The sequence below is a fragment of the Melanostigma gelatinosum genome, assembly GCF_949748355.1.
Source record: "Melanostigma gelatinosum genome assembly, chromosome: 16".
NCBI lineage: Eukaryota > Metazoa > Chordata > Actinopteri > Perciformes > Zoarcidae > Melanostigma > Melanostigma gelatinosum.
In genome coordinates, this window is record NC_136649.1 from 11,022,834 (window position 1) to 11,039,066 (window position 16,233).

The 16,233-nt window shown below is 44.0% G+C and overlaps 1 protein-coding gene across 1 annotated transcript; it reads right to left on the minus strand.

Moving 5' to 3' along the window:
- Positions 1 to 1,712: 1,712 nt before the first annotated feature.
- On the minus strand, positions 1,713 to 15,877 carry ptbp1a (polypyrimidine tract binding protein 1a). Its single transcript, XM_079286574.1, has 16 exons — positions 15,844 to 15,877; positions 15,053 to 15,106; positions 14,819 to 14,849; positions 11,201 to 11,261; positions 10,847 to 11,019; positions 10,357 to 10,503; positions 9,996 to 10,172; positions 9,574 to 9,684; positions 9,224 to 9,404; positions 8,609 to 8,686; positions 8,250 to 8,407; positions 6,864 to 6,897; positions 5,729 to 5,821; positions 5,264 to 5,480; positions 4,900 to 4,977; positions 1,713 to 4,705 (listed from the first exon to the last, which is right to left on the minus strand). The coding sequence occupies exons 1-16, from the start codon at positions 15,849 to 15,851 to the stop codon at positions 4,573 to 4,575; spliced, it is 1,734 nt and encodes a 577-aa protein (XP_079142700.1). The 5' UTR covers positions 15,852 to 15,877; the 3' UTR covers positions 1,713 to 4,572.
- Positions 15,878 to 16,233: the final 356 nt, after the last annotated feature.

Consider the following 16,233-nt stretch of genomic DNA (forward strand, 5'->3'; position numbering starts at 1 on the left):
GGGAGGGAGGGGAGAGATGTGGACGTGTGAGACTTGAAAGTCGGCTGAATGTGAATGGCTGCTATGTTGGTGAACATCTTGAAAATAGATATATATTCATCTGTTTTTATGTTTTAAGATCTGGAGCTGGGTGATAATTCATGTGTCTCTCTTGAGTTAAACTGCAGAGCAATAACGGTCTTAACCGGCTATAAATTCAAGGATTTAACACCCTTTTAAGGAGTCATGTCTCCGTACACGGACTCTGTGACCCGCATTCCTTTCAGATTTAGGATCACTTAAAGGTGTCGCAACAGAGCTCATACAGTACGGCCTCTTTCTTTGGAAAACAAACGTGCCCTTGCTGTACATACAGTGCCTGCCAGTTTCAGCTTCTAAAATGTGTCTCAACAGATAATAAATGTATTAAGTATACCATATTTTGTGTGCCAGTGACTTCTGGTATTTGATAATCCCCCAAAACATCACAAATCTATGTTTGGATCATCTTACTTTTGAGTTACCCTTCCACCCAATTGTGCAATCTCTTTGCATTTCAGTATATTCCAAAGAGGATTCTGTGCACACTGCTCTAAATTTCTCTTGGTGCAGAGTGAAATACTCAGATGCTGCAAGTAAGCAAGGGTCTGAGGTATCGAAGCAGCATCAAAGAGGAAAGTTGCTGCCGTGGAGTTCCCCGACTAGTCGGATACACTTAAGATTTAATAAAAACAAAAAGTACCTGAACATGTCTTACCAGAAGCGACTGTTCCAATGCCTCAACGGGCAACATTCAAATAAATGATCTGCTCAAGAAGCTTATTTTTGCAGCCTGTAACCTGCTGTTGAGATTTCTGTTGAGACCATTATACTACAACCTTCAAGCATGTTTTCTGATGCGACGCAATGAGAGAAGAGAAACAAGTGCTTTCACACCAAGTTGGACACACTATATTTAAAGACTCTCCACAAACCGCTGGGATTACAGCTTCTCTCGGCCACAGATACAGACACCACTGGACTCAATTCTCCTCTCATAAGGCAAGAAGATCTGAGGTTAATCCTCTCCCACTCTGTAGGGAAGTCTATGTCGGGGGAAAAAAAGACAGTATAACACCAGAAAGCTCAGGCAGGCACTTGAGATTAAGCCACTAACTACTGACATTGTGTGAGTGGCAGGTAAAGTCACCTCTGCTCAAGGGCCTCATATTACCAGCAGAGAGCAAGACCTCCCCCTAGTGGCTCAGAGGAACAACTCGTTCGTCATTTAGTGTTTTCCACTCGCATCCCAGAGGAACTTGGTGCTAAAGATGGATGCCATATATGCCCGATAGCCATTGTTTGTTCATAATCTTAATTTTTCATTTTAGGAGACACAGCGATTTAGTTTCCACAGCAACCTGGCTCATCTCCTCTGAGTCAGACGGACTCAGCCGTAGGATGATGGCGGATTATATCGAGAACAGCAAGTATCCAGCGTTTCACACCAAGTTAACCCTCTTACCCGGTCAGCATCATAATGGTGTCTGCGAGGGATTGCGCTGAACCCAGATTAGCAGTCACGTCAAGATGGGATGAGTACAAAGTTGGAAATATAGTAAAAGGATTAAAAACAACCCACCAGTCGTAAACAGGATGGGAAACAGGGGAAATGTTACAAAGTGTTAACTGATGCAGAGCAGCAGCTCCACAGGACAGAGCGGAAGAGACAGAAACCAAATGAGGCCGGAAAGGAGGAACAAACTAAAGATTTATTGAAGGCAGCAGAAGATGCAAGAGACTAGAACAGAATGGCAAAAGGGAGGGGAGGGGGGGAGGGCACATACAGAGACACTTCCGTGTTCAGATAGGTTTAATGTCTTTGTTACAAACGTTTTTTTTGTTTTTACAGCTCCGCAGAGCTCAGTAGGTCTGTATTGTTTTATCAAAATATACATGTTTTGAACGTAAAGTGGATATAATCCAAATGATTGTGGTACAAAAACATGAATATATACAACCATCAATCCCGCTTCATACAAGAACCCCATCCCACCCCCATATAAAAGAGGAGAAACATAAAAGCTTTAACAAAAAGAAAAGGAACACATAATCTTCTACACCATCAACAGCACAGCTAGGACTGTGGTTCAATTAAGTATCCGTACTAAAGCAAACTACCAAAGTAGACTCTTTGTAATGTCAATCCAACAAGGGATACAATATACAGTATAGACTGATGACCCAAACATACTTTTAACTTCATGTGACATTTGTCCAAGGCATCTGAGAAACGGAAAGAAAAAGGAAACTGAAGCCTCGTGTACTTGTGGGAATGTGCGGAAAAAAAACAACTTTAGAAATCACAACACTACATAACAGCAGGGGTAGAAGATACTTTGGTCCTTACCAGCAATTACCGCCTGTAGCTACATGAAGCTTCGTTAAACCATGCATAATAATCTTTTACAAAAATAGAGACAGAAGTGAATCTGCATCTGGTCCAAAACTACTGTGGTCGAGGCTGTGGAGACCGGTGCTCGAGGCACGCAGGAATGAGACGACGTTTTAAGACTTCAGCGTGTTGGCGCCAACTTGGACCGATCGTTGAGGGAAAGTGCACTAAAGAACCGGGCTGTGGCGTAGAGTTGGACACAGACCGGAGTGGGTGAGGGCTAACCCACCATGTAATCCTGTTATCCTGAATTTAAGAAAAAAAATATAGATATACTGGCTTTAGGATTAGTTTTAAACACAATCCAAGACTGTTGTTACTTTCAGTTGACAAATGACTCCAAGCTGCTCTCTCACAGGTCGGTTTACCTGCCCATAATGGGATAAAGGCATCTTCAGAGACCGGAAAGATAAAAACACCTGAACGAGAGGTAAACAAAGTCAACCGACCGGGCCGCAAAATGCTTCGGCCTCAGATTAAAAACTCAAGGCACTGCGATAATGATCAAACCCAGCCACTACGTATAGGTATCAGAGAAGCGTAGCAGTGATACACATGTAAATACTAACATTAAAAGAAAAGATAAATGAATATATAGGCGTCCACGTATAGATGAACATATGGTTAAATGACGCCCCAAACACCGCGGCCCCGCCTGAGGAAGGACTACGTGGAGGTGGATGGGGACGGAAAGACAGGAAGGCCGGCTACAGCTCCGACTCCTGCCACAAAACACCACCTAACAGAGCTACATCACCTAGCGAGGATATTAGGCACCTAACTGACATACATTCGCTTCTACAGACATAATGGGGATATGAATACAAATCTCTAGAAAAAAAAAAAGAAAATTGTGTTTTTAAGATGAAACTGAAGTTTGAATGAGCCACTTTCACCCCCCCCCCCCCCCCCACATTGTAACAATGCTGGTACATACCACAAGGCATGAAAAAGGCATTTTGAAAGTCACGTCTTCTACAAATAAAGCCAGAGCGATGCTTAAGGCAATCTGGTTTGGGGTAAACAGATGTAAGAAAAATGCATCCTTATCGAATGACTCCAGATAGTGGTATGGATCCCCCGAAGCAATTAAGGGGGTAGTTACAAGAAGATAAAATCAAAAGAGATACTGGGATATTAATTGTTTGGTGGTCTGTGGGCCAAAACTAAATCCCTTCGTATCGAACCGTTTCTGACTGGCCAAACAGGGTCAAAGTGGCATTTCAAAAAGGCACACACACACACAGATATATCCACATGACTATCACAATAAAAGGAATGCTGAAGTGTGTCTTGTGTGGATACGATTCATCCACATGAGCATCTGTGGTGGAGGGTGTCTTTTTAAAACGATTTTAAGCGATTTGGTCTAAAGTGACAGTTCATGGGCTGCCGCTACTTCACCTCCAGTATAACATGTTTCATTGCAGAATGTTGCCCCCCTCACAGGACCCCCACTTAAGAACTAAATGATGGAACAGATTGAATTTGATGGTTTGGGTACCAAGAACTGGTCCTGACCTGGAAACAGAAACGTGCTTTGATTCCATTTACACCGATTCCTGAGCCAAATTGTGACCCACTCGTTTACGTCGTCTGTCACACTGCATGTGAAGAGTGTTTACATCATTACGGGCGGGACCTACCGCTTACAAGCGGAACAAACGAGAGTGATACAGTAAACTGTAGTCACAAGCGGAACAGCTTCCTCCCGTGGAGAAGTCTGTCCAACATGCGGCACGCTACAAGAATGCATGTTTTTAGAGGTCCTCGGTCCAAATCACAATGCCCCGGAGCCAGCAGGACCAACTCAAATACAGACCAGCGTAAAACTGCCAACAACCAATCTGTGTGTGGCATGAGAATATATTCACATTTGTTTACGTGTTAATGTAAAATACCTTGTATTTTATGGTGAATTAACAGTTTGACACCATAACCCAAAAAGAAAACGGTTTGATTTTTAACATATTTTGTTAACGCATGACAAAAATTGGAACCAGGAATCGGAAGCACAATTGATTAAATGTGATACCCAAACCTATTAATGAGGGAAATGATTAATAATGGTGACGGGAGCAACAGTCTACAAAGAACCACAGCCATCAAGATGTAACGGTGGCCATCGCCACTGAAGGCAACCGTGACAAGAGGAGCACTCAGATGGTGGACTTTGAGAAGGACACTCGGAGGTGGTGGTTCTCTCCCAGATCATGGTTGTGGAACTCAATGAGGGACTCAATTGCCTCCTCGACTGAGCCCATCTGGATCAGGGCCATCTTGCGGTCTTTCCTGTTCAATAAAAAGAGGGAACAATGTGTTCTTAAAAAGGGTCAACAATGTCTGCCATTTGCTAAGTTATGATTGATTTGTCTCTGTGGTCTACAAGACGTGTTATTCAGACTCCAAACGACAAATAGAAGAAAGTCAAACGCACATAAGGACCTAACAATTTAAGAAAATGAAACGCGACGACTGAGACGTACTGAAAGAACTTGAAGGCCTTGACTGTGGCTCCTGAGCTGGCAAAAAGCCTCTGGAGGTCGTCCTCCACCACAGAAGGCCTGAAAGCAGAGAGAAAAACAGAGAATTTACATAAAGCGTCTATGTTCCCTTTACTTATTAGCATTTTCCTGTTTATTTACTGGTATTGTGAAACAAGAGGCTTGATTAGTTCGAAAAAATGCACCTCGAGAGTAGCATGTTTACAAAGTACTGTCACAACTACTTAATCCCAAGCACTAAATATAGAAAAGAATGAGTCATGACTACAAAGTTAAAAGCTTACAGCCCAAAAGCTGCTCGGGGAGAGAGTGGGAATGAAAACGAGGCTCTCGCGGCTGAACTCACGGTATGTTGGAGAGGTGGAGTGTTGCCGAGGGTGGGAAGATGTTGGAGTAATTTTTGGAGCCGGGCTTCTTGAAGCGGTGCAGCGGGGAGTTGCCATAGTCCTTAGTGAGACCCTGGTCCTCGTGGCCTTCTCTGGGCAGCTGCACTGTGGTGTGTTTGGATGACGTCACGCGCATGGCCCGGCCATGAAGACGCTGACCGTTCAGGTGGCTCATAGCTGAGAAACATCAACAGGATTAATTAATTTCAATCCGTACCCTCCTCGATTGAGCGTCACATTTCTGGAAGTACTTTCTAGATACTTGTGGCGTCCTCATGAATGGTAAAACAAATGAAACAAGTCAACTATGAGAAAGGAAAACCGGTCCTGTGTGCTCAAAAGGCTCTAACATATGGTAGGATTAAGAGGAGGAAGATGCACAAGATGAAAGAACAATAACACATCTCAAAGAAAACTGTAGCTACCTAGCTGAGCCTGAGTGCTGTCAGACATCTGGATCAGAGCGTTCTCCTTTTTATTAAACAGGATCTTCACTCTCATCACATCGCCGTACACACCTGGGGAGGAAGAGGAAGGGGTCACGATACAAGTGCAACAAAGAACACAGCCTTAACAGGAGCTACATCACAGCAACAAAAACTAGTTAAGCCGTCACATCAGGAACAGAGATATCTACACTGCGACTAAATGACCGCCGTCTGATTAATAAGTCATTGTCATTCTACTCATTTTCTGTTCAATTCTGCATGGGACCTCCAGAACTAGTCCTACGTAAGCCCTCTTAGATTACAATTAGACAGATGCTCGAGAAGGGAGAGGTAGTGATTCGAAGGGGGAAATCAAAGAGTAGTAAAATGAGTGGTTTGGTCGATTTGATCGCTATACATTCAAGAAAACGTTGATTACTTGAGCAACTCGAGGGCTTAATAGAAACACATGCAGGAATAAACTAAACATGCACATACCTACAGGAGAGTAACTGCAGAGGAATAATATGGCGACATAATCTGAGGGATATGTCAGCTCACAATTACTAAAAAGCAGCAGCATTTCATCTTTGTATATACTATTGCTGAGTGACTCAAGGCAACCGTAGAGAAATCTACTTAGCAAAAAATTGGCTGAAATTTCATGGGTTAAGATTAGACCGTGCAGAACCAAATAAAGTGTTGACTTTTCATTCTCTTCCTGAGGGCAATACTTTAGAATTTAGATTGGCTTCCTGCCTCATTCCCAAACAAAATGATGCCCACAGTTCTATTGAGTTAGGCAACGTTTCCATTACGGGGCTGTGCTCTTTGAAGATGAAAACAACGTTTGTTGCCCCTGGACAGTAAACCCTCTGCTGTTAAAAATAAAATGCTGCAGCTTTGTGCGGTGTTCTCACCTTACTTTCCTCACACAAACCCACAACAACCAAAAACAGGTCATACAAACCCCCAAAAACAAACAGACACCCCCACCCTTCATAGCCCTGTAGCCTGATGACGAGCCATCAGGGGTCAAAAAAACACAAAGCCAACAACATGAGACAAGACATGCCCACCTTGCCAGGTAACAGTAGTAATAAAAAAAGGAGATGAAAGGATGATAACGTACCGAAAAGAATAAAGAGGCAGTGTGGCGTAACGCTCTTTAGAGACAGCAGGGGGAGTAGCGGGGCCAAAGGGGGATAGGGAACAGGGGAAAAGAGACGGAGCGGAGGACAGTGGAGTGGAGTCGGGACATGTCCGCAGGCCACAGGCAGCGAGGTCCACAGGAAGGCCACAGTACCATGGAGGAAGGAGAGGCATGAGGGACGAAGAAAATGAAGAGAGGAGGAGAGGATTCAAAGAGCACGAGAGAGAGAGGAGGAAGATGAGGTTGTGGAGAGAAGACAGACAGTGGAGGGCCAGATGATGACAAAAATCAGGGATAGACGACCAATGGACGTGTCAATGTTGTGTTTTTGTGTTGCGTTTAAATTTGTGGGTGGTGACCAAATTGGGGCATGATGGATTGGGGAGGGTTGGGTGGTTGTAGTAGTGATAGAGGAGTGGCAGAGGGGGGGGGTTGGAGGACAGAGGGAACAATTGGTTGTGGGGCGTGCAGTCAGTTGGCAAGAGTTGAGGTGGGGGGGGGGGGGGGGGGGTTAAAACAAAGGGAGAGGGGGACAGAGAAAGGAGAGAGAGAAAAAAGGAAGTAAAAAAACAAGGTCAGTATACACAAAGAAATGTAGTGCTTCAGACAGTAGAACTGGCTAAATTAAAATGCACTGTCACTATGGGAACACTAGGAGAAAAAGGAGAAAAAAAAGATTAACAATGAAATACAGAAAAAGGCAGAGACAATATGTACTTTTAATTACAGGCTACGTTTGTTTTATTCTAATGTAACTAAATAATCTAAACAGTCAACTCTGAATGTCAACTACCAGCTGATCTTTAAAGTAGCATGCTTAACGTGATGACTACATAACTACAGTAAATGTAATGAGTGCGACAGACTACCAATACATTTTACACACTATATAAGAAAATAACCTAAATCCAGGCATGTTTCTTTACAAAATACGAAGAAAAAAAGTACTATTGTCTCTCCAACAACTCAAGAATGATTTCAACTAATGGACAAAAAATGAAGATATGAAATGGTAGGTTTAAAAAAAAAAAGAAGTTAGTGTTTTGAATAAACTTAAAATTCACAGTGAGCAAAGTGGCAGGTCAGAAATGCAGCAGGTTTGGTCAAACACAGAGAGGTCCTGAAAGAGAAGCGGTTTGACTCCATAACCCCTTTTCATTAAAAACTGTGGTACAGGTACTCCAACTAGTCTGGTCACATGGAGGTGGTGGAGAATGGGGGGGGGGGGCAACCAATGCAGCACTTATACAAATGGATCCAGGTGAACCGTAGTGTAAACAAATGTCACCGTAACACTCTAATGTTTCTCAGCACTGTACTGACAGAGAGAGCGTACAGCTGTTTAGGCCTAGTGAGTGTACTGACCTCAGGGTTCAGATTGCTGACCAGCAACACATGGTGTCCCGCAGCGGCACCGAACCCGGTCAGGCCGAGCCGGCTAGCGGCTGCCGCGGCAGCAGCCATGCCGCCGTGGCTCACGCCCAGGGACGCCAGGGCACCGGGCATACCAGGCATTGCCAACCCTAAGAGGAACGAAATATTAATTTCATTGATACGTCACCATTACTTGCTGCTTTCTACACACTGAAGAGATCTTGTAAAAAAGGAGAAAATACTGGGGAATATATCCAGTATGTTCACATCAAGGCCAATTACACACTACATGTAGCGGGCAAATATTTGGATAAGAGCTAGTGTAGCGTGGTAAAATAAAGTGTACGGACCTGACTGCTGGATGGCGAAGGCTTGAGGGAAGCCATGAGCTGCACCATAAGGAGAGGCTGAGATCAGGCCCGGAGCAGCTGGGACAAGAAGCAAAAGAAACGGAACAAAAATGAGAACAAAGACTTCTTCCCCCAGGCGCCCCCCCTGGGTTCTTCAAGTTTAATTGAAGACCTTTTTAATACCACTTAAAATTCTCCGCTTCCTTGGCCCCGATCTCTTCATCCAGGTTCGTTGTTAACATTACACTTGTTGGTCGCCTCTAACGTTAGCTTGTTAGTAGCAAGGTGCGAGGCATTTTGTTTTCTTCCCTGACAACTGACTGATGCTCATGCACACTCCATGGTCAAGAGCGTAAAGCAATAACCCGACGTTAACAATATGCGCATCGTCTTATAACATCCAAGTCACACCAAACAAAAGTAAACTGTATGAATGTTACAAGCATAAAATATTTCATACATTTGATAGTCATTTATGATGTTACGGTATTCATCTAATACTACAAAAGGTAAGTTAGAACTTACTTTAAAGGCCTTATTTTGAGAATATGAAATTCAATGCTTTTATTAAGACCCCACGCGTACCGTGTTCTTCAAATCATGACCCAATCTTACCAAATGCAGCAGCTGCCATGGTCTGGTGGTCCAGGGAGGCCTGTGAGTCTGCAGTGGGGAGGTCTGGACGGGTGTAATCCCGGCTCTTGTCGTTGTTGTACTTGACATTGAGGCTGGTGAGCTTGGAGAAGCTGATTCTCAGGGTACAGCAGGCATTGTAGATGTTCTGTCCATCCAGAGACTGAGAATGGGAGATTTAGACTTAAGATAACTGTGCGATGTGTTTTAAATAGTTTCATTAGTCGCTCCCACGATGTTTACACGGAACTGAATCTCAATCCAACTGCAAAAGTGGTGGCAACAACGTCAGACTGAAATATGACAAAGATTATTAGATGTACCGGTCTTACCAGTTTGGCGTGCTGAGCAGTCATGCCATCGGCATACTGGATCAGAGCCTGGAATTGGTTGTTCTTGGTGAATGTGATGATCTTCAGCACAGTGCCGAATTTAGAGAAAATCTGGAGGTGGAGACAGCACGATTAGGGGTGAAATAAACACACATTTTCATTGAAACTGTACGGGAAGCAAAAAAGAAAGAATACATTTGCATATTTTCTTAAAACAAGAGTTCCACTATTGCCAACATGCATCTTTTGTTGATTTGTAGCACTGCACTACCACACGCTTGGCTGCAATCTGCACCCTCACTGCTAGATGTCGCGAAATCCTACACGCTGGCCCTTTAAGACTAAAAAGGGACTGGCAAGCCTATAACGTGCGAAACAACTAGACAACTGTAGTTCAAACAAATAACAAAAAGGGTGTGTACCTGGTGAAGTACATCCAGGGTGACTGGGTAGAAGAGGTTTTCCACGATGACTCTGAGTACAGGGCTTTGGGACCCTAATCCTCCTCCTCCCATGCTAGCCACATCTGCTGGAATGGCCATGCCCCCCATCCCACCGCCATGCAGAGCATTGACTGCCTGCAGAGCTGCCTGAGCACGCTGGAGAACAAGAGGAACTTCTTAGCATGGATGAAGAAAAGTATGCAGTAATAAATGAACGACTGATTGTAGGTGATCCGGTTTTGTTGAAGGCAATTGCCATATTTAGACAACACCATAACTTAGTATCTAGCCATGACTACAACAGTACTTTGAGCGTGTGTGTCAGAGTGCAAACCCTTACCACTTGGTTGGGGGAGTTGTCGGTCTTCAGCTCCTTATGAGTCGAGTATTGCATGTAGATGGGGTGGTTTCTGATGACGGGGGTTACAGAGGAGTAGTAGCTCACCATCGTCTGTGCACACTCCTCGCTGGTCATTTCTAAGAATGCCTGCAGGGGAGGACCAGAGAAATGCATTTCATTTGATACGGTACCACACTAAGGCAATGTTTCTTTAGCGTAAGCGTAAATAATCAGGTGTCTTATGACTATTTTTTACTACCCATCTCCATTTAGCCAAATCTTATTTGACATCTTTATTGGTTTTGACACATAACAGCAGGTAATAGAAAACTAGAGACAACAAGGATTTGACAAAAGGGTCAGTCAAAGTTTTCACATCAGGACAGAGGGCTAGAAAGCTCTCTGGTCCCAGCCCCTAAAGAGAGGTTTCACCCAGGAGGGCGAGTCACACGGGTTTGGCGAGAACACCTGCATATACGTCGGTCCTTACCTGGTTTTTCCCTTTCAGCATCAGCAAATTAGTGACCTTCCCAAAGGGCAGTCCCAGGCCGATAACTTCAGCCTCATTTATGTCGTTGGGCAGCTTGCGTACGTGGACCACACGTGACGGAACACCAGGACTGCGCACGTCACCTTTGAATTTTTTGCTGTCGTTGCCATTGGCTGCAGAGAAAAGAAAAACAGACGCAGATACAATCAGGGAGGGGACAGAGGGCTCTGGTTCTTCTTGAATAATGGATTGATCGTCATGACAACGCAAACCAACAAACGCCAAAGCACTTCAATAAAAAAAAAGAAAAAGAAGAAAAGGATTCAACCCTCCATAGCAACCCCCCCCCCTTACCTGAGCTCATGATATAGGGCCCGTTGGCTATGCAGGAAGAAAAGAGTTCGTCGGATCCCCTCTGCAGAAAGAGAGACAACAATGGTTCACTTCAGTGCATTCACCAACGAGGGCACAGCGTAGCAGGTGGAGAGCACGGCGCTCATATTACCGAGCCATTGTGTGATACAGCAGGAAGTAATCTGATAACCAAAAGAGGATTGAGCAAGCTCGCTCGAGAAGAACCCCACCTTCCCCACTGGAAAGTATCAAATGACCCGGCTTGTCAGCAAGGATATTTGACTCCTCATCATAACCATGTCTTCCCGTACCATTTTTTATATTGTTCCCCAACAGTAATTTCTAGTTCCAGACCGTAGCCACAGTCAAAATTAGCCATTATTTCTGACCGTGGGGCAATGTGCCAAATTATCAATTTATAAACGCCAATCACACTCATGGAGAAAAGGCTACTCTTCAACATGACGCATAGAAGTCAGCAGCAAAATCTTAGCTTGACAGCAGCTGTCAGTCGGTGCAACCTATCTTCTCATAATTCAGTATTAGGAGGAAGGATAACACACCAACCAAAAGCCCTCTGGATTGGAAGACAAGATGGGGAGACTCCTAGCCCACACTAGATTACTGTCTGCTGAGACAGCCTCGTCTGTCCCCTCTTGCTCTCTCTAGTATATATAAAGTGCTGTTTCGGGGCTGTTCTCATGGTTGTGTGTGTGAGATGAAGTACAGCAGTCACAAGAAGTGGCTCAGCAGCCTGAGCTCTACAACACTACAATGAATGTCCTGTTCCAGCTGAGACTAGGGGCATTGTTACACGGCAGCGCACACACATATGGAGCCCCGAAGACTCTCTCGGAGATGAAGTGTCCTGGAGCGCTTTAACGACAACCAGTCATGCAAGTTTGCTAGAATTCTCCTCTACCTTGTGAATCTTGGCCTTTAATTATGCACGGTGGTGGGGGGTTACTGCAAAGTCTACTCAAAAGGCGGGAACAAGGTGATCCGAGAGAACACTTTTAACGGACGGTGTCGAGTACAGAGTTAGTTGCCATGAGAGCACAACACTGTACGCAGTCGAATAAACTACCCTTTGACTTCCAGATGGTTGGGCTGAGTCGCTCACTCACTCTGGGGCCCACACAAACAGGGTCTGCTATCTAAATTCAGCAAGAAACATTCCTATGCCTACTTAACTGCGGCTTCGGGATCAGGGGCCCTCCTACTTTGGTAAATGTTCAAACCGATACGTAAATGGTATGCATACATGGCAGGCAAATACTGAGCTAAGATTACAAGAGGTGCAAAGTCTGACAAGACAAGAGGAAAAAAAGACTTTCAAGTTTGTTTGTTTTTAAATGGGAGGGACCAGTTAACGCACACCTAATGGCACAAATAAGACTGCCAAACGACAAGTGGTGTGTTCAAGTTGGGAGGGAAATGCAGAAAAACATTTTTTTTGCTTTTTGTTTGATAAATGGGCCAAGGCCAGATACAAGCCATGAGAAATGAAGGCTCCCGCCTGACTCCATGCTTGGGGGCGGGCAATGTCACATTGTCAGTCAGGAGACCGACTCCAAACAGGAAGAGCCGCATAATCAGGCCTGCTTCCAGGCTTTGGCTAAACTTCCTCTTGGGGACTGATGGTTACTGTTCCATGGCAGGACTCTCTCCCCCCCATACTTCCTCATTCTAAAAATAACCACAGAGCTAAGAACGTGTAGTACAGAGTAGAAACATCAAAGTCACATAAAAATCAAGAGGACTGTGGAACAAATTAATGCAGAATATAACTACAGCGTTTGGAAGGAGTGCAGTGCAACACAAAGTTCATTTACAAAGCTATCGAGAAAAAAAAAGAAGCATATAACTGGTTTACTCAAGTCTACTCCAGGACCGGGCCAAACCCACATTTCCAACAAAAATCCGCTAAATGAGTATCGACATGTTCACATCCTTTGTTTCCACGGGATGTTGACAATATAATAGTATCCTTCAGTTAGGAGACGATGACACATTACTGGCCAACAGGCTGAAACCGATGAGCAGCTTCCTCTCACCAACAATGGCAGTGGCCTACCGTTGTATTATTTTAAAAGGGGAACATGGACCCGCACACCTGGTTTGCACTGCATCAAAGCAGGAGGAAAAATAACATGAGCTCTTAAAGCATTTAGGAGCCTTATTTTGGACTATGTTGGGGGGGGGGGGGGGGGGGGGGGTTGGTAAATGGTAATCTCCCAGGAAGAACACAAAGGGGAAGAGCACAGGTAACGACATGTTTGTTCACTGTGATCAGCCTTTGCCAGGGTAGGGGGTGGGGGGGCAGGGAACAGTGCCTCACCATGGGACCAGAGGGGGGAGATTGGAATGTGGCCGCGGAATGCCAGACACTCTGCCCAGACAGAATAATTACAGATCCCAGCAAGGCAGTGCACCATAACTCAGCATTATCATGACCACAGTACATCAAATCCAGGAAAAACAAAAAAGTTAAAGAATTACATTAGGGACCCGTTCAGTTCAAATGTTGAACAACACGCCTTACTGAAATTAATAGAGGGGGGTGGGGTAGCCCGTTTACAGGCATGTGTATCAGACAGCTTGTTTAAACAGCACAAAGACCTTTGGCCGGGATGATGAAGACGGTTGAGACGGGATGGTTACATCCCCAAGTTGAGTTCAGTCACTCCTCCTACACATTTCTGCCTGAGGCACTGTTTCCCAGGATTACTACGTAGGAAGGCATTTTTATTGGGTACACAAGTTAACAACCAGAAGTTTGCCAAAAACAACTGTGCTCTTCGTTCAACACGTTTGCACACCCAAACATTCACACAAGTGCTGCTATTCCAGTGGCATAAGCACAAAACAGCACTGGAAATGATAAGAACAGATGCGTGCATAAAGATTAACATTGGACAATACTTCGCTGATTTGTCTGTCTTGTGCTAGAAACAAGGCTGAAAAAATACCAAGCGCCGGGGCAGGATTCAGCTGCTTTCTTAACATTCCAACAAGGACAACATGCTATTAAGGAACACACAATAAGCAGCAGGAAGTTTCATTTCCCTGCAGCCGCACAAACCAACAGAAACAGGACAGGAAAACAAAGCCCTACATTTATCTATTCTAACTGAATTATCAAATGACCCATGCCCACAGTCTTAAGAGTTTCTGCAAACTAAATGCGCTGACTATTGCATATCATAAATCAAAAAAAAAAAAGACGAGAGAGCCAGTCTGCAACTGAAAACTCATTACACGTGAGAAACGGCTTTGGACAGCAGTTCTGTAATTATAGAGGGAGCTCTTGCAAACCGACCGACTACGTGTATTAAGTCCCCGGTGTCGGGCGCAGTTATTTTCCATTTTCACTGAATTGTAAAATGCAATGAAAACTCTCATGATCTCAAAGCTATTTTGATTGTGTTGCTATTCCAAGTGCAGTGTTTACTTTGCATCCTGGCAGATGTGTAGATATGTAGAACTCCTGGCAAGACCATGCCAGGAGTTCTACATATCTACACACACATTCTAACATGTGGCATTCGTTTTGTAGTCTAGACAGTGAAATACGGGAAAGTGAAAAGAAGATGACGAAAAACAAAAAAGGCCTACCTTTGTGCCAACTGATATGTCATGGACACTTCTGTGAAAGACAAAGAAACTTCATTAGTATACAGGAAATGCAAGAAAATACCATAATGCATTATGTGATCTTTTAGCAATTATAATCACAACGGCATAGACGTCTACACTCTGGAAACTCTGCATTTACAAAAGTATCGACATAAACCTAGTACGGATAAAAAGGACTTCCGTAGAATTTACGTATAATACACAAATACTTACTCAATTTCAGGGACGTAACTGGTTCCCAGGGGGTACAGTTCAGCGTCTAGGCGGCTGTAGTGGAAATAATAGCAAACTTTAGAGTGGAAACAACTAACAATAAAACATATCAAATCTCTCAAATATACGTCGAGCGTATTGTTGACCGAGTTAGATGCAACATCGTTTCTGTGCAGGGGGTCCTTTTACTGTCAGTAAATTCAGATGACCAAAGTGGTAAAATACGCTTTGATTAAAAACACGATATCGTGTATCCTACCCTGAATAGAAGTCTCTGATTCAATCAACGCACAATGCTCAGGCCAGATATCTTCAACATGGCCCTCTGGCACTCCGCAGACAAATGAATGCGGAAATGAGACACGTTGCTTTAGCTAGCGCTCGAGACACCAAGTTACCAATAGTTAGCCAGTGTTCAATAATGTTAACAAACGGCTGACTGTTTCCAGAATGTTTCTAAAATCGAAAAGGTGTATTCAGACTCTACACATCGTTAAGTAACGTCTGCTTTGCGTTAATTTATTTTTAACAAAAATTATAATATATGGTTCACATAACTAACGTTTGTTAGCGATGGCTAGTTAGCAGCTAGTTAGCTTCCGCTCCTGCTAACTGTTGCATGTTTTGATGAACAAAAAAATGTTTCAAAACTTTCCCGGTCTAACGGTTAGGAAGAAGCAGCCACCGTGGATCAAACCATTCTAATAAGCAACATATATATAAAGATGGATAACACCGCGGTGTGTTTGCGTTAAATAAATACGTCTAAAGTGTGGTTCTTTTTCACTTACCCGTCCATTGCACAAGAAAAAAACTGCAGGTCTGAAGCGAAGGTAGGGCGGCAGACTTGCTTGATTTTCTTACAAAATGGCTGAACACACGGAGGCGAGCGCTGATTAGTCCAGCCACTTTCAAGAGCCCAAAACAGGCGGGGACGAGCTTCTACTCGAGTCGCGATTGGACAAGACGACTATCATTTTGTAAAAAATAAAATCAAATAAAAAGAAGGCCACGGCAAATTTCCAGAACATCATATATCAAGTGGTCGGGTTTGTTTGAGTGTATTTGTGACAAAAAAACGTACTGTGAGTCATCATGATGATACAATAAAAGAAGAAGAAGACCAGCATGTCGAGTTTGTCCTAAAGACAGGACAAAGTGTGTGTGTGTGGGGGGGGGGG